This window comes from Rosa chinensis, chromosome 7 (assembly GCF_002994745.2).
Source record: "Rosa chinensis cultivar Old Blush chromosome 7, RchiOBHm-V2, whole genome shotgun sequence".
NCBI classification, from domain to species: domain Eukaryota; kingdom Viridiplantae; phylum Streptophyta; class Magnoliopsida; order Rosales; family Rosaceae; genus Rosa; species Rosa chinensis.
In genome coordinates, this window is record NC_037094.1 from 13,903,071 (window position 1) to 13,920,927 (window position 17,857).

At 35.2% G+C, this 17,857-nt stretch overlaps 4 protein-coding genes and 1 long non-coding RNA gene across 9 annotated transcripts; 4 read left to right on the forward strand and 1 right to left on the reverse strand.

Moving 5' to 3' along the window:
- Positions 1-467: 467 nt before the first annotated feature.
- Positions 468-964, forward strand: LOC112175678. Its single transcript, XR_005803187.1, has 3 exons — positions 468-570; positions 722-806; positions 925-964. It is a non-coding gene; the product is annotated as an uncharacterized LOC112175678 (long non-coding RNA).
- A 1,518-nt stretch (positions 965-2,482) lies between these two features.
- Positions 2,483-3,421, forward strand: LOC112179516 (dirigent protein). Its single transcript, XM_024317949.2, has one exon. The coding sequence runs from the start codon at positions 2,566-2,568 to the stop codon at positions 3,139-3,141; it is 576 nt and encodes a 191-aa protein (XP_024173717.1). The 5' UTR covers positions 2,483-2,565; the 3' UTR covers positions 3,142-3,421.
- A 2,115-nt stretch (positions 3,422-5,536) lies between these two features.
- LOC112178515 (dirigent protein) lies at positions 5,537-6,117 on the forward strand. The gene has a single exon (XM_024316651.2). The coding sequence runs from the start codon at positions 5,562-5,564 to the stop codon at positions 6,063-6,065; it is 504 nt and encodes a 167-aa protein (XP_024172419.1). The 5' UTR covers positions 5,537-5,561; the 3' UTR covers positions 6,066-6,117.
- A 209-nt stretch (positions 6,118-6,326) lies between these two features.
- Positions 6,327-10,880, reverse strand: LOC112178512 (ubiquinone biosynthesis monooxygenase COQ6, mitochondrial). 2 transcript variants are annotated; one of them, XM_024316649.2, is made up of 11 exons: positions 10,721-10,880; positions 10,378-10,492; positions 10,086-10,185; positions 9,627-9,770; positions 9,309-9,367; positions 8,560-8,627; positions 8,433-8,484; positions 7,963-8,130; positions 7,234-7,833; positions 6,445-6,687; positions 6,327-6,405 (listed from the first exon to the last, which is right to left on the reverse strand). In XM_024316649.2, the coding sequence occupies exons 1-10, from the start codon at positions 10,726-10,728 to the stop codon at positions 6,472-6,474; spliced, it is 1,530 nt and encodes a 509-aa protein (XP_024172417.1). In that variant the 5' UTR covers positions 10,729-10,880; the 3' UTR covers positions 6,327-6,405; positions 6,445-6,471. The 2 variants fall into 2 exon arrangements, with proteins under 2 accessions (XP_024172417.1, XP_040367126.1); XM_040511192.1 differs by having other exon boundaries at positions 6,327-6,687.
- Positions 10,881-10,937: 57 nt separating this feature from the next.
- LOC112178513 (protein PAM71, chloroplastic) lies at positions 10,938-16,480 on the forward strand. Of its 4 annotated transcripts, none has more exons than XR_005803539.1 (12): positions 10,938-11,189; positions 11,475-11,556; positions 11,689-11,931; positions 12,186-12,239; positions 12,711-12,856; positions 13,141-13,209; positions 13,645-13,696; positions 13,817-13,891; positions 14,036-14,165; positions 15,192-15,353; positions 15,482-15,529; positions 16,132-16,225. XR_005803539.1 is itself a non-coding variant. In XM_040511193.1 (12 exons), the coding sequence occupies exons 1-12, from the start codon at positions 11,032-11,034 to the stop codon at positions 16,201-16,203; spliced, it is 1,200 nt and encodes a 399-aa protein (XP_040367127.1). In that variant the 5' UTR covers positions 10,940-11,031; the 3' UTR covers positions 16,204-16,480. The 4 variants fall into 4 exon arrangements, 3 of the variants coding, with proteins under 3 accessions (XP_040367127.1, XP_024172418.1, XP_040367128.1); XM_040511193.1 differs by having other exon boundaries at positions 10,940-11,189; positions 15,192-15,262; positions 16,132-16,480; XM_024316650.2 differs by having other exon boundaries at positions 10,941-11,189; positions 12,711-12,772; positions 15,192-15,262; positions 16,132-16,480.
- The last annotated feature ends 1,377 nt before the right edge of the window (positions 16,481-17,857 follow it).

Here is a 17,857-nt window from a genome sequence, read left to right on the forward strand (position 1 = left end):
TGTTCTTTTGTTATTCCAGATTATTGTTATTTTTTTCCTTTAAGATCATAGCATGCTGTAGTTATTCCTGCTTTATCCTTCCACTCACTCCATCTTTCCCAAACACACAGCATGCATGCTTTCTCTTCATTAGTTCATGGGTTTTTAACTTTACCAACGTCAGTATGTTTCTCCTCTCTATATATGTCCACAAGAGCAACTTTGCAGAAGATTTTGGAATGTTTCAATATCTTTCTTGTCTCTTTTTTTCATCTTTTTCGTAACTGGTAACTTAGCTGTGATATCACTGAAGATTTTATGTTTAATTTTTGACTTCTCTGTAAATATAGGGATATTATAGTATGTCCACTTCTTTTAACTATCTCATTGGTAACTTACTATAGTCAGTCCACTATTTTAACTTTCTTATATGGGCTTTATATGCGTTTTCATAAGATGGTAATTGAATTTCAATATTTGAATGTCAGGTTGCATAACTGCTGATGTATTTACTACGGTTCAGTCTATGCATCAACTCCCAACGGAGTAGAAATATCAGGACATTAGTGCATATGGCTAATAATTCTTCAAGTAAGCTCAAACTTTGTTTTGGGGTTCATCTCTGAAACCTTGCGCACCATGTAGCACAACTGCTTTACTTTTAAACATTTTTTTTTCTTAGCAAGTAATACTACTGCTTATTGAGCGCAACATTCTCTAACTATTTCTCGTATATATCCAGCTTCAAGTCATATCCTTCTTGCTGAAGGCTTTATTCAAAGAAGAGTCATATGCTGGTTGTTCGTATCAAAGAATTCATGAAAAAGGTGGTCACCAAAAAAGCCATTAAAAAGAAAGCCTTTCTTTCTTATTTGTGCTATTCTTCGCTGCTATGCTTCAAAGCAATAATTTCATCTGTTCTTTTGCTCTGTTTGTTGATTTCAGCAATAAAGGGGGAGGTTTTGAATTATAAGAAGGATCTCAGCAAAGAAAAGTTGTCCAGAAATGTGTAAGATTCTGTCTCTTAGGCAGATTTTGTTTCAATTTGATAGTTTTGTTTATTCAAATATGCTAAATTTCTGTAATGGCTGATGTATTATATCCTTGTATACTACATGTTCAGAACAAAAGAGACCTCTAGCTTCACTGTAATGTTTTTAATATGTTACGATGTCGGTCTGTGTAATTGTTAAAATAAGAACAAACTCTGTTGATGTAATTTGCAGGTTGTCCATATCAAAGAGGAGTTGCAGCTGTGGGATGAAGAGTCTTGATGTTTATATTTTGATGGGTGCATCTGTAAATTTTTAGTTAGTATATTTATTGTATGACACATTTTAAATTACAGTATAGAATGTAGAGGTGCCAACTGGCACCTTATTTTTTTAATCCAACCTCATAAATTTGTCACTGATATCAGTGACATTCTAGAGCCACTAATATCAGTGTGGATTTAGATTTTGTCTTGCCTTGGATGAAGTTATTCCACTGTTGTTTTTTCAGTGCCTATTGCCCCAATAGCACCTGCTATAGAGGGGACTGATTCCTCATTAGTGGCTGCATAGTGGCTAATGGGCATTAGCCATGGATATCAGTGTGCTTTGTCCCAATAGGGACTAATTCAAATCAGTGGGGTTTGGGGAAATTTGTAGTAGTGTATGTATGTCAGATGTAAATGACATCATTTTCTTTAATCAAAGCAGAATTATATCTACTTATTGGTTATTTTAGATTTTTAGGTTTCCATTTATTAGCTAGCTAGTATCACCACATATCACACATTCATGTTTTTTCTTCCTTCCTTTTTGACGGATCATGTTTTGTAAGGTGGTAGCTAGGTTGGTACTGATATGGTGGCATAGCTAGCTACTAGTGTTAATAATTTGGGGGAAAAGTGAGAATCATAATTGGTGTTAGTTGAGTTGGACTTGTAGGAGGATAAAGCCGGAAAGACTTGGATATGAGTATGATTCAGAAACTGGAAATGTAATCACTGATGATGGCAATATTGGTTGGCATGGAGTTGGTGTTTCACCGCACAAATTTATTTGCTCGGCTATCGAGAAAGTTAATTTTCACCGTTAAATTAAATTTTTACCAAATTCAACTATGTTAAAATATAAAATATATAAAAAGTTCAAACGTTTAAATCATATATAAATTTCAAGAGGACGGTGGGTTTCTAAAATAAGAGTTTAATTTTTTTTTTAAATGATAAATAATTTATACAGAACGCTATTTATTAAGAAACTAATTTTATCGAATAATTTTTTTTTATAATATTTTATTTTTAACGGACGCCCAATTGTCTTAGTGGTTCCCAAGCCTCCACTACTAGGTCCCCAGGACTCGAGTAACGAACCACTGATTATGTTAATCTTAGACTAGAAGCTAACAAAATGAACTAGTCCACTATCTGAGCAGTCCACCTAGAATGTCTTTCAAGCCAAGCTTTTGCCAACACTAGGCACGTTAGTTTCATATTCTCCAATCTCCGAGTCCTATATAATAGGCTCACATGATCACAAGTTCACAACCCCTTCACCACTCGGAGCACTTCCCACTTCTCTATACTAAACTATAGCAATGGAATCAAAGAGTCTAGCTTCAACTCTCTTCCTCTTCTTCCTTCTCTTTGGAACCTTAGCAGCTTCCCCCACCCTCAAATCGAAGCCTCATCCTCGCCATCCTCTCCCTTGCAAACGCCTCGTTTTCTATTTCCACGATATTGTCTACAACGGCAAGAATTCCAAGAATGCCACAGCGGCGATTGTGGGTTCACCAGCTTGGGGAAACAAGACCATACTGGCAGGGAAAAGCCATTTTGGGAATGTGGTTGTGTTCGACGATCCAATCACTTTGGACAACAATTTGCACTCGACCCCGGTTGGTCGTGCGCAAGGCTTTTACTTGTACGACAAGAAAGATATATTCACTGCTTGGCTCGGCTTCTCCTTCGTGTTCAACTCGACCCAACACAAAGGGAGCATCAACTTTGCTGGGGCTGATCCATTGATGAACAAGACTCGAGACATTTCAGTTATTGGTGGAACTGGTGACTTCTTCATGACTAGAGGGATCGCCACTTTGATGACTGATGCATTTGAGGGTGAAGTTTATTTCCGTCTCAAAGTTGACATTAAACTGTATGAGTGTTGGTAAAAAAAATCTTGTGACTAGCTATTGGATGTTGCTAGTTTTTGAGTCCGTTTTCCATTTGATTTAACTTTTTACTCGACTTTTATGCAGCTAAAAAAGCTGAGTAATTTAGTCCTTTATTTTGGCTCATGAACCCATTCTAGTTTTTCGGGTATATGAGCATTTTTATTGTAATCCTTTCCTGTTTTGATCATCTAATTACTTTCCTTTGAACCAAATGAGAGATGTGAGCTAGTTTTGTTCATTATATTATACAATGTGATGTAAGGCTATGAGTCCTCCATATAGAGTAATATTTCTCAAAACATTGTGTTGTATTAACTATATTAAAAATGTGATGAATTATATTAGATGACGTTAAACATGTGAGACTATTTAATTTGATAAGTAACTAATAAACTCCCATTACACGTAATTACCTCAAATCATTCGGCATCATATTATACAATCATATGCAAGACTAACACAGAACTCCTATGTGAGATTCTATTGGATCTCAACTTCGATTGGAAGTTTAGTTAACTGGGTGGGTGGTTTGGGTGTCAATGTCTGAGTGAAGGGTGAGTAACTAATGAGTCCATGATGTCTGTTAGTACGTGCTTGTTGTTGAATTATAATGTATTGGGTGTGGTCATAATGCCCTACTTTCTTTTTCCTGTTGAGGGAATAAAGTGCATGGGTCAACATGATATTATTGATATATGTCTGTTAATAATTGAGTAGGTAGCTAGAAAGAAAAAAAAAATCAATAGCCTAGTTTTATGATTGAATCTCTTTGTTATATTGTGTTGCTTCGTATGTGAAGCTTATTTTTCTTTTGTGATAATTTTAGATAGCAATAAGTAAGTGTAAATTTTGCTTTACTCCTATTGTGTACATTTCCTACTTTGTACTCTTTGTATCTCCTCAATATGGACAATACTATTGATCATACTACACTCCTCAGAAAAAAGGGAAAAAAACAAACCATATACTTTATTACAAATTAGTTACTTTTGGATTATAACTAATGCTCGAAAGCTGTAATTCTTGATTTGATTAGGAGGTGCCTCTAATTAGTCGTGTAATAGCATGATGATTCTCAGTTTTTGGCAGGTTACCAACTACACAAAGACAAAGGGTACCTGAACTAAAGTGGATTAACATACAAGGCTAATCCGTGACTATGCATGTGAGTGCATATAATTAAAGCTCTCATTCAGCTTCCTAAAACGTTGTTATAATAGAAGATTAATTACCCCATTATCACATTCTGAATTTCAACTTCCCTTTCATCCTGAAACTACTAGGGGTAAAGTACGTCTTGCTAAATAGTGTTGGTAAGTTTACTTTAGTAGTTGTGAATCACATTATTGTGGTGATATGAAATACCTAACCAATGGCAAGATATTTATGACAATCATATCATTAGAAACTAGAACTTCTATTATACAAGATTGTTGGAGACATTTTTGTTAGGCACCAAATAATTTATGTGAATATTAGTACTTGAACTTAAGATGGGTATCACAGTGGTGTTCACCTGGTCAGTTGCTGACTAAATAATTTATGCTCAACAACCCTTAGATTTACATCCAATGGTAGAAAACAAAACACCTCAACTTAATAATAATTCTCTCTGCCATTGGATTTACATCCAAATGTGGTTAAGTATTATTTTCTTGGTCAATAACTGACCATATGAATATTTTCGTGGGCCTCAAACTACTCCTTAATAATTAATTACTAACCAATAGATAGATTTCATAGTATACTGTGAGAATAAATGATATGATGCTAGACATCATTGGCTTCAAGAATCAAGAGTACCAACACAGTGATAACATGAAATTAGGAACAAAAGTACCAACTCATTGATGTCCTAATATACGCATCAAACAACTTCATTCGCTTCATGATGCGTACTTTTGTTCCTAACTTCATGTTTTGGGTTGTAATATAAATGAATCAAAATGGCTCTCTGGTCTCTGCCACGTATTTTGGAAGCGAATGACGTTTAGCAAAAAAGGTATAGGTCCTTTGATTCAGTGAACGAAATTCACTTTCTTTCTGTACTCTACTTTGCACTGCCAAGAACTCATGATTAAATAGGCAGGAAGAAAATTCTTAGTTATTTTGCTGGGTGACCACTGACCCCAATGAGTATGTTAGTCGTAACTCGTAAGTATGAAGTGAGCATGAAAGAAAATACAGCCAGTGGCCACGTTCCGAAAACAAGAAACAAATTCCTTTCCCATTTGGTTTAATCTTTAAAGAGTACTGTGCAAGTCAAGCTAATTACTCATAATTTTGTAGTCGAAGCGTGCAAACTGTCTTAGAAACCTTTCTACAGTTTGGATTTATTTAAACCATCCGTACCCACAATACTTGTCAAAGCATGAACTTGTTACGTACTACGTACATTATCTCACGCCCTTCTAAACATGGCTAGTTCAACACCAATTTCAGCGCTTTTCCTCTTCTTCCTCCTCGCATCTGGCTCTGCGGCCACAGCACCCAGCAAGAGAAGGTTGTTGTTTTACTTCAATGACATTCTTTACGATGGAAAGAATGCATACAGAACCACTTTGGCAGGAGAAAACCATTTGGGTGACATGGTCGTCTTTGATGACCCCGTTAACTTGGACAACGATCTGCAGCCAACCCAAGTTCGTTGTGCACAAAGCTTATGTTTTTATGGCAAGAGAGATATAATCACTGCTTGGCTTGGCTTCTCCTTCGTGTTTAACTACACCAAGCGCACTGGAGGAAGCTTCAACTTTCCTGGTGCTAATCCTTTGATGGGCAAGGCCGAGGACATTTCAGTGATTGGTGGTACTGGTGATTTCTTCATGGGTCAAGGGAGGGCAATTTTGATGATTAATTCATTTAAGGGGAAACTGTACTTCAGGCTTCGCCTTGATTTTAATCTTTATGAGAGCTGGTAGACTGGTAACCATTTTGCTTGTGGTTCTTAATTTTGGGTTGTAATTCTACAAACCCGGCCACATTGATTTCAAGTTCCTTCAATCCCACAATATTTATTCTAAATTAAGATGGTACTCAACTCAAATTTGGATCTTCAATTCAGAACTCAGTGAGTTACTTCAGTAGTTCAGTTAGGTTTACTTTAAACGGATCCTATTTGAATTTCAGTTTCCGAAATTCTAAATGCCCTGATACCAATAACGCAAACACAACAACTAGGATCAAACCAAGTCATCGAAACTTTTTGTTTATTGTCATTGCCGAAACAGGTCAGTTGTTCTTTTACAAGATGATAGCAGGTCATCGAAACTTTTTGTTTATTGTCATTGCCTAAACCCTAAATACCTCGCAATATTTACAATAGTCTCAAGAGAATATTGGCAATCTCTGATCCCCTGATGCATATGAGATTATACTCCTTTTAAGGGGTGGAATGTACTGTGCTCCGTGGAATGCAGCAGCGCGTAGAACATTTAAAGGTCCAAAATCGACTGAGTAAGCCCTCTGGAAACCATCTAGGATTGCCATCATTGTAACGTTAGCCGTTTTTCTCTCTGCTTCATATTTCTTCAACAAATTGACCTGCATAAGATTAGAACTACCATCAAATGAATCCCATGAAATAATGATGATGAATGTAAACCTGTTTTTCTGTACAGCAAAACAAGTATCAGCACATATAGACTCAAAAAACCAAGTTGAAAAAATGGAATCCACTCACCACTGATATGTCATTGCCTACTGCATATTACTCACGGAAAGAACAGATAAAAGTATTATCCAACTCAAAATGCAGCCATGGTTAAGCACTACTTGAATAAAGCCTTAGTTGTAATAATAATAAACTGATATGATTAACTGCCCAACATGTGATTCCTTTATATATGGCTTCAATGCAATTTATTTTCACGCATTCAATAATTAAACTCTTGATTCTTGTTAATGATTTGAAAGACTACTAAATAGATGTCCATGTCTCCTTGGTAAACCAACTTTGATTTACAAGTTCAGATGAAATTCACCAGATCGAAAGATATGCATGTGATGTGGCCTCAAATATCATAAACTTTCAATGACCAAAAAGCAGATTTATTATCTCAACACAAGAAAAAGCAGAAAACCACCCACCTCAGAAATATCTGTTCCCACTGCAATGCCCTCAGAAATGATTCTTGAAAGAGAAAATGCATCTCCAAAACCCAGATTAACTCCTTGCCCAGCCAAAGGGTGAACAGTGTGTGCTGCATCGCCAATTAGAACCACATGCTTTGACACATAGTTATTGGCATGCATCAAAGACAAGGGAAACACCATTCTTTCAGATGCCAACTTCATCACTTTCGGCGGAACTTTGAAGCATTCATTAGCACAAATAGTTGTGTCTGTCTTAAACCAAGAAAAAATGCCTCCACTTCCGAAGTTGCTCGACTTAGGATGAGGGCCAAATCCATAATCAAGAGCAGAATTTACGGCTTTCACAAAATCATCCTCGACCATTGATTTACGGTCAGTTGCTTCTTCCGGGTTCATAGTCCAAACAATGTTACTAAAATTATCACCAATAGGCAAAAGTGCAATTGGTCCGGTAGGTAGAAATCTTTGCCATGCACATCGATTTTCTGCATGATGCTCTACTGTGCAAATGATTGCATTCTGTGAGTATTTCCATCCAGTCGTCTTAAATCCTGCCAACTCCCTAACACGTGACTTGGACCCATCAGCTCCAACCTGCAATATGCAATTTGATGACAATCTGTAACTTAAGGATGAGATACACAACTTCATCATAACAGACATTTTTGTTGATCCTATTAACTATAAAAGGGGAGCACAACTCTTTCAAATGTAATTACTTACCACCAACTTTGCATATAAACTATTGCCATCACTTAGATCCAGTTTTGCTAAGTTTCCACGCTCATTCAACCCAGATGATGTGCTGTTCATCCCCATAGATAGAATGCCTGGATTTAAAGCCATTGAGGATAATCTGGAAGGGTAAATAGTCTTCTGGAAATCTGTATCCTGTTCAAGCTTAACCTTTTTAGCTGTAGAAAGTATTAAGACTTGAATGCAATACATCAAAATCAAACCATAAAAATTAAAAAATACACCGGAGATTGTTAAAACAAGAATAGAAGGTGGTTAAGAAATTTTTCATTCAGAAAAAGAATGTAAAATACGAAAAAAAATAAGTAAATCAAAGAATATAGGAGTGTTCAGCCACCAACAAAACGATAAGTGAATCAGAAACAAAAAATTACACTAATGATTATGTTTTTTGCTTGTAACAAAGTAATGTAATTAAACATACGGCTATGTTATACCTGCATGCATGACAAAAGAGAACTGTGCAGCACTTTATTCTCCACTACACACCTGATCAGAAGTCAATATCAGTATGTATCCTCCTAGTATAGATAAATAACAAATATAAAATCTCTCTATTCTTACCCCAGATATTCTTTATGTACATCTCTAGCATCGTATCTCGTATATCCTAAGCCAGTATAGTCCCAAACCTAGAAAATATCATGAAGGAATAAGTTAGATCAGTAAACTTAACTTCAAAGACATCATCAATTTTAGTGAAAAATACCACGTCAATGGGACATAGAATATATTATGAGAACTATACTTCATTTTCAGAAAAAATAAGATATATGCGTAATAAGAACTATGCTTTCTATTTCCTTTCTCTAGGGTAATTCTTTTGGATTAGGAAGTACTAATTTACTTGTGAGAGAGTATGGGTGTATCTTAATGGTTCTCTTGCAAATTATTTGACATTCAACTCCCCATTATCACATCTGTAACACCCACAATGATTACAGACTCACATACTGGCAATGATGATCAACTTCTATCATTCCACCATCTCAGAATGAACTAGTCCGATCAATCCCTCTATCATTATTTGTAGTCCATTATAACATATTGGCAATTTCCACCGTGACTACAACATGCATGTCCAAGCTTATGAGGGCACAACTATTGATACTTCATTCTTCATAACTAAATATACAATAAATGAACAGGATAAACATAATTAATTGGCAGACAACTGATTGGAATCATAACTCTTCTGTAATTAAAGATTGGACTATTTGAATAAGATTTCTGCAAATAAAGCAAGTCGATGGACAAAACGAACAAATGTCAATTATTTACACACAAAAATTGCAAAACGGAATGTATATCACCTGCATTTGATCAAAATATGCATGTCGATGCTGTTCAACATATTTCCAAGCGCCAATATCTGTAATAATCTGTTGTTATTGCAAGTTCAAAACAAGTGCACCAATTGTTTCTCTCTACTTAAGATATAAGTAACACTTCTGGCATCATTAAATCAAAATAGACAAGGAAGTAGCTAACATCCTATAAAAATGGGGAATACAAGTTAACCAGATTCGCAGAGCAACAATTTGAGCTCTTAGCATGATGGCCAGTACATGAGCATGAGGAAATGATGCTGTTACAGAACAAACTGAAAACCCACACTTTAATATAAATACCTTTGAAGAGAGATATGGTTGCAGGTGTTACTGTACTGACCCTTGCATCAGGGGGGTCTTCTTTCTTGATTGAGAGTCCATTAGATAATGCAGGATTGCTATCAATGATGGCCACTTTCAAGTGCTTTGTCATCGGCATTCTAGCTAAAAAGACACAAGAATAGACCATAAATATACAAAAATATATATATATTAGTATGTCGCTGTAGAAATCTGCAGATAACAAACTGCGCGACAAAAGTAATTGTTACCAGTTCATCAAGCTCTCCACTCTAAATGTCAGAATACACATTAGAATCTCAGAGACAAGCACATAGAGGCCAAAAATTCATATTCATGAAGTTGTGAGATGATATTAACCATAAATCCAACTAGATTATTAGAACAACTTGCCTACCAAATCTAACACAATAAACTACACAAAATAACCAAGTGATGAAAACACAAAAGACTACCTACCCAAGGAACAAGCTAGGGCCATGCCAACCATGCCTCCTCCAACAATAGCAATGTCATGCGGTTCGCTTTTATTTGAAGATTTCTGCTGCCCCACATGATCCTGCGGTTTAAAAAGAATGATCAAATCCCCAACCACGAAACAATATCACAATTCTTGCTAGTTAATATGTAGTAAAAAGAACACTAACTTCCAGTTCAGCACAATCGATAGCTAAAAATCCATGTAACAAAAAACCAAGAACAAAATCAATGAGGGAAATTAAAACAATGGTGAAGAACTCAAGAGCTTTACATTGCTTGGTTGGGCACCATTGGAGCTGGAAACTTTAGCAGCTGCACCAGTACAGAAACCCTTGTGTGAAAGTTTCAATCTGTATGCATTTTCAACGAGCTTTCTTCTGATCAAGCTGTTACAACCAACCACTCAGATCAGACTAAACCACAATGTAAGTATGTGAAAACTTCAATTTTCTATTCAATCAGTAAGAAAGAGATTATAGCTAAAGTTTTTGACCTTCAATTTGCATAGCCTAACATCATATCAGCAAAAACAAAGAGGTAAAGGTATAAACTTTGGGCACAAAACAGAGGCTACGGCACAAACCCTAAACCCAAAATTAGACACAAACGCGTACCTGTTCATTTTCGAATTGCTGGAGCTCACTGGTTCGGAGCCTTCAGACTTCACAATGGAGACGTTGGAGAGAAGAAGAGGGTAGGTATATGCGTTGCTTTGATCAGGGAGGAAAACGACATGTCGGTTTGGGGTCAATTTTGAATTTGAGGAAAATAGAGAGGAAAAGATGTAATTTTGGGGAAGTAGATAAAATGGTAAAAGGGATGGATTTCCCTCCTCTTATTGCTTATCTATCTGCCTTGCAGAAGTTTCAGACTTTACAGAGTTCCAAACCCAAAAGGCCAAAGCTTTGAGAGATAGGGTGACAGAATGAGAAGCCTAACGCTCTCAGAGAGCGTTCTGGGTGGTGCACATTCACCGTTTTCCAAACCACCCAATAAGCCATTATGTTCTTCTTGCTATTTGCAGTCTTTCAAATTGCGCTCTAAGAATCCCTCTCTTCAAAACCCAAGTGTTGTTTCATCCAGGTGAGACTTTTAGTGAACCCCCATCTCTTTTTTTTTCCAAGAAGATTGATAAGTTTTGTTGTTCTTGAATTTTAGGAAATGCTGATGTGCTGGCCAAGTAACTAGTGTCACTTTGCATTTGTTTGTGATTTGAAGTAGATGGTCTGAGTTTGGTTCTGACTAATATGTGTAACAAGGATTGAATGTTACATGTTATTATTATGGACAAAATTTTGAAGTGGGGATTAGAAATAACTTAAACAAGCATATGAAATGGAGACTGAAAGCAGGATTCTTGTGTTTCAGGTATTCAAGTATGTGGCTTGCAAACAAATGTGACGAATGGTTCGGTGGCCTTTTACAAACTTCTGATAATTTAGATGGCCTTGTAATGATCTTAATCTTATGTAGAAGTTTATAAAAGTAACAACTTGTCTGCGTTTCTTTCAAGTATAAATTTTAGAGGACATTACAGAATGTATGCTGCATTAACTAATTGGGAATGTTAATTTCGACTCAGGAGTCCCGTGACCTTAATTACAAGAGGTGCAGGGTGATCAGAGAACCAATTGATGCCATGGATGGTTCTGTTGCTTTAGATAAAGCACCTGTGTCCACTCATTTTTGGAAAGCTATGCTGCTGTTTGGATTTCTTACACTTCAAGGCTCTGAGCCGGCACTTGCTCTTCCTGATCTTGCTAGTGCATTGCAGTCAGTTCCTTTTCTGGGGGACCTTGGCGATATTAGCACAGGTTTTGCTTCAGTTAGGAAAATCTCCCTCTAACTTCTGTAACCTGGCATTTTTGTTGTTGTAAGTGAAGCCTGAAATCTAGTTGACAAATCAGTCTTGAATTAGAGATCATGTATTTCTTTGGGGGACGTTGACCTTTTAGTTTATGATCATTTCTATGATGCACATTTTCTTTCTTTCTTTCTTATAAACTCTGTCTAACTATTAAGCAACATGCACCTCTGACAGGACAACTAATTATATGATTGCGTTTCTTCCTGTTTCAGGCCTTCTTGCTGATTTTTTTCTCAGAACTAGGGGACAAGACCTTCTTTATTGCGGTAAGACTAAAACTATCCATACTTCAATGGTACTAAATTACCAAATTTTAGTAAGTAGTTCATACTAATGGGTGAACAGGAGGATTGTGCATATGTGCTTTGTCTATGTTCATCTAAGTACAAAGTCTGTTTGGGAACTGCATATGCCAGTTGACTGTGAGTACTGTCAACTGTTTATCCAATACCTGACCCAACTGAATATGTACCCATCAGAAATTGCATCTTCGTTATTTATTTCCCAATTGTCTGTCAATTGACTCAAGTATTTTGTCCTGGTCTAGTGAAAGGGTAGAAGTAAAGGGGCATTTGACTTTAAGAGCAAGCTAGCTCCACATAATCCTCATATTTGATACAGTTATCTCCTATTTTATATTTTCTTTGGTAACGTATGTATATGATTAGGTTTTTAGCATTACGTTATAGATAGAATGCTTTAATCACTCATAATCTTGAGTTTTCTGTTTTCTGCAGGCACTTTTAGCAGCTAGGAATTCTGCTGCTGTTGTTTTTGCTGGAACCTTCAGTGCACTTGCGTATGTTATCTGTTTGTGCATGATCACTTCTATTTTGCTCTGTTTTTTTTTCCTGACAACTAAACAGTATCTACATATGTTTTGGTAAGTTAATAAAACAAAGACAATTGGACAGCCAATATAGTAATTCAAATCTTGTGAATGTAGCAATAATGTCCTGGGCCAAATATATTTTCTGGTTATAAAGTTTGTAGGCCATTATAGGACGCACAAACTAGACATACTTCAAAAGTGATTTACCTTATCCTAAAGGGGGTGAAATTTTTCACAAACCACCCCCCTCCTCCATGCATATGTCCTAAAAGACTACTACTATTAATTTTTGCAGTTGCACCCCATCCTTAAATCTTATAATTGTTTTCTTACAGGGCAATGACCATCATATCTGTTGGTCTTGGGCGAACTTTTCACTACATCGATGAAATCCTACCATTCAGGTACTTGAGATTTGCTTGACAGTAAGGATCTTGGGGATATCGTGTCATGTCAATGAAATCCTTAATTTGAGTAATCTGGTCATCTGTTGTTCAACTTTTTTTTGTGAAGCACGCTATTATGTGTTAGTGTACCAATATTGTTTAATTGGTTTCCCATCGTAGCTTAACTACATAACAGCATGCATCTTTTCTGAGAATCTAAACAAGTTGAGCAGATGAGAGGTATATATACTTGGTTGAAATATTCTTGCTGGGGAATTGTCGAATGTTACCCATAAATTTATGCTTTTGTTTTCTTTTTCTTAACCTTACTCCCATAGTCCCATTACAAATCTGGGTTGGTGTGGGCTCTGTTAAACATCAGTTGGATCTAGTTATCCATTTTGTACGTCATATTTACTTATTATTTCTGATGTATATGGTCTTTTGCCACAGGTTTGGCGAGACTGATTTACCCATTGATGATATTGCTGCAGTTTTACTTTTGGTAATTATTTTTATTTCAAAACTCGAAAACATGCATCACCCTCCTTTTCCTTTTCTCGTGCAATGGCAAAACCATCAACAGTAGAATTCCAGAATTACCACTGATCTTGCCTATTTTCAGGTTTATTTTGGGGTTTCAACCTTGCGAGATGCCACCTCAAGTGATGGTTTGAAAGCAGAAGATGAACAGAGGGAGGTAATATTGCATACTTTCTTGAGACACAACCTGCAATGCATATGTCCAGACTGATTAATAAAATAAAATCTGTCTTCTTGTCCTTTTATGGCCGATTTTTCTTGGAAGAGTTAACCTAGCTATCACATATGCATTCTGAATCAGGCAGAGCTAGCCGTTTCAGAGTTTACAGGAAATGGTGCTGGAATACTAGCTGCTGCTAGCACAGTCATTAGCACTTTCGCTTTAGTTTTTGTTGCTGAATGGGGAGACAAATCATTTTTTTCTACAATAGGTGAGTAGCAATGGTCAAGATCATATACTATCAGACTTGATTTCTACTTGGTTTTGAAGTAACTCTAATGTTTAAGAAGTCATTCTTTCATGCTGTATTTTAAAAGGCTGGAGATGGTTCTTCCCCTAATGGCAGAATCACACTTAGACTTCCCTTTCTTTTAGCCTAGAGAAAGTAATAGGATGTTGTAACAAAAACTGAGTTGGCAACTTGGCATATTGAGTTTTCTGTCTTGAAGCATTTTTCATTGTTAACTTACTGCTTATTGTTGAAGTCGAGTAGTAGATAAAAGGATGGAAGTCAAAGTTCATATCCTAATATGAGCATGAATCGGTTTAAGGAAATGAAGGGAATATCTCAAATTGTACCTGTTATAGGTTTCTCAATTCTTATTTTATTTTGCAGTCTATATATCATCTCATCCCACTTTCTAACTATATTTCAAAATTTGGAGTCAGCTCTACTCACAAATCACAATGGATAACTAGACCTGCATTTTCCTTTTCTTTTTGCCTAGAGATAGTAAACTGAAGTTAGGATATGAAAACTAAAGAGCTTGTGAGGATAAAGAACAATGGAGCTAGCATTCTGCATTGGGAATGGTTAACATTTATATTTGCCCAAGTTCCAATAGGAAGATTTTGTCATTTAATCATTAAAAAAAACAAGAAATCAACTCATTGCACTTTGTAAAGGTCAAGTACTAGTTTAGTTAATGGAAGTGTCAAATTTCGCATCCTAAAATGGATGTTGAAAACCCAAGAAGTGAGTAGAATTTCTAAGAGGAAAGTGAAAGTGAGTTTATCTGAAATGGGCTGATGTGTTGTTGATTCTCTTACTTATTTCTTCTGGTCTATTTAACAGCTTATTGCTTTGAGTATTATGGTTAGATACGTACTTAGGAGTATTTTAATACATTTACCTCTGACTTTATATAGAGTCAAAGTAATACAGAGTCCAGCTATTGATGCATACCTCACTCTTTGCGTTTAACTTAATAAGACAAACGTTTTGCTTCATATGCAGCACTTGCCGCTGCCTCTTCACCCCTTGGAGTCATTGGAGGAGCACTAGCTGGTCACGGTGTTGCAACGTTGGCAAGTTTCTTTCGTTGTTTACAATAATTTGATCTAAGCTGTACTACAGTGACTTAAAAACTGCATTCAAACTGAAAAGTCTTTGTTCAAAGTAAAAATCCCCTTCGTTTTCAACTTATGCCAAATCAACTTAGATTAACTTTTCACCTTTATTTTTTACTTAGCTGTGTAATATAGTTAAACATTTTCTTTCTTTTTTTCCAAATTTTTGGTGGGCAGCTTGCTGTACTGGGAGGTTCTATACTGGGAACATTCTTATCAGAGAAGGTAAAAATTGAACTCGTAACCTTTCACTCATTAACCAGTCCGCATCCTCTTGTGAGAATTTTTTTTTTTTAAAGCAGAACCCACATGGGGCAAAATTTCAATAATTTTCTTTTATTTTTCATAGTTTAGAACCCACTTTTTTCAATGAAGATAACATCATTATCTTGTCTTCTGGGTTTGACAAGTTGTGAGTGGCTTGGGACAAGCGTAATGCATTAAACTTCATATTGCTTACACTAAAGTAGAAAATGTGACAAACAGATGTCCTACATTCAGAATTTTCCTCGTTCTATTTAGCTACAAAGTTCTTTGAAAACAACTTGTCAGCCTTTTATCGACTTCTGCCTACTCTATGTTTGGTAGAAATCATAGTGCAGTGAAGGATTAGTTTCAACCATATGATATATGTGACTTAGCATGGATGGATCATATTAAAGGCATCTCTACTAAACAGTTTTCTAGACAAAAAAAAAAAACTTTAAAGGAATTTTCTGGTGTTACCCATTAATATGAATTTTGAGCCGCAACTGCTTTCTCTTTTGCAAATAACTAACTTGCATTCTAAGGAACTCTCTATAAATCTCTTATGTTTCCTTATGCAGACTATTGCCTACGTCGGGGGTGTTCTTTTTCTTGTCTTTGCTGCTGTAACACTGGCAGAGATAGTAAGTTGAGTTATAAACGTGAAAAGGTGCCCCCATTCTTTCTAATCCATCGGAAACAAGTGGTGCATTGCTGTGAATTTGTAAATTTGACCATAACTGCTCTAATCGGAGTCAGAATTTTGTTGATTGTAAATTTGTAATGATTGTCATACTTGCTCTACTTGATGAGATGTTGCACAACGTTTGATTCTTTTGGCATGCTTTGTAAATCAGCAAGGAAACATTATATGCTTTTTTTTCATGTCAGTTTTTAGGTGTTTACCAAATATACCGTGATTACACAAAATCTACCATACTTTTTAAGATTGTCACAGGGCATGGAATTGGAAATGATTGAAGCAATGTTTAATGTATTAAGTTATAACTTGTGATGATGTTTAAGTTGAAGGGTGTTTTATTCATCGTTAAATTCGTATAGGTCAGTCATCGTTTAGGCATTAAGTCATAACTCATAAGGGTTAATTCCCACAAAAATGGCTAGGACTTTTTCCCAATCTCCTAATCAATTTTCCTTGATTTTGCATACTAGTTCATTTGTTGCTTCAGACCAAATAAAAAAAAAAGTGGAATCCCCACACTTACACTTCTTTTTTTAATATCTTAACATCATATGTTTTAGAATTTTTCTATTGGAACCTTCAAATTTGCTCACTTGACCTCTATGCTTTTTACACCTCTTATCAAATTTTCAAATACTAAATTTACTCACTAAACCTCACTAAAATTCCTCAAATAACCTCAATCATATAATTTGCAAACAAATTGTTATCTTTAAAATAAAAAAGTTAGTCATTTCAATGATTTAATCACTCTATAAATCTTAACTAAATATACATTTCTTAATCAAACTTGGGTTTCAAAAATTAATGTCTAATCAATAAGAAAATGCCATGTACTATTCTGTTTTTTTTTTTTTCTATTTTTGCTATGCAAAAAAAAATCATTTGTTTTTAATGTTTTTTTTCTCTTTTTTTTGTACCACTTGATTAATTATTTAAATGTTTTTGTTTTTTGTTTTCTAAACTACTAGTTTGTTTTTTATATACAAATATAATTGGTTGACTTAGATAGGTCATAAATCATAAACTCACCAATATGCGTTCAACATATATATCATACATTTTTATGTCATATAATCTTAATCATATTTTTAATTCTTATTAAATATATATATGAATGCTTTAATGACTATGTAGTGAAATTGGAAAATGAAAATAGATAAGGAAAATAATAAGAAATACAATCTAATATTATTGAATTGGAAAGTCTACATAAACTAAATATAATATTTTTTTAGTATAATTATTGTCCTTAATAGTCATTTTATAGTAGGTTATATATGTCATTTAATAATTCATAATAGAGTAAGGTCAAGTGAGCAGATTTGGAGGTCCCAATAGAAACTCTCTATGTTTTACATCCATTCTACAAAAAATTTCTATTGGAACCTCTAAATTTACTCACTTGACCTCTATGCTTTTTACACCTCCTATCAAATTTTCAAATATTAAATTTACTCATTAAACCTCACTAAAGTTCTTTAAATAACCTCACTCATATAATTTACAAACAAACTAAGATCTTTATAATAACAAAACTTAGTCATTTTAATGATTTAATTACTCTATAAATCTTAATTATATCTCCATTCCTTAATCAGATA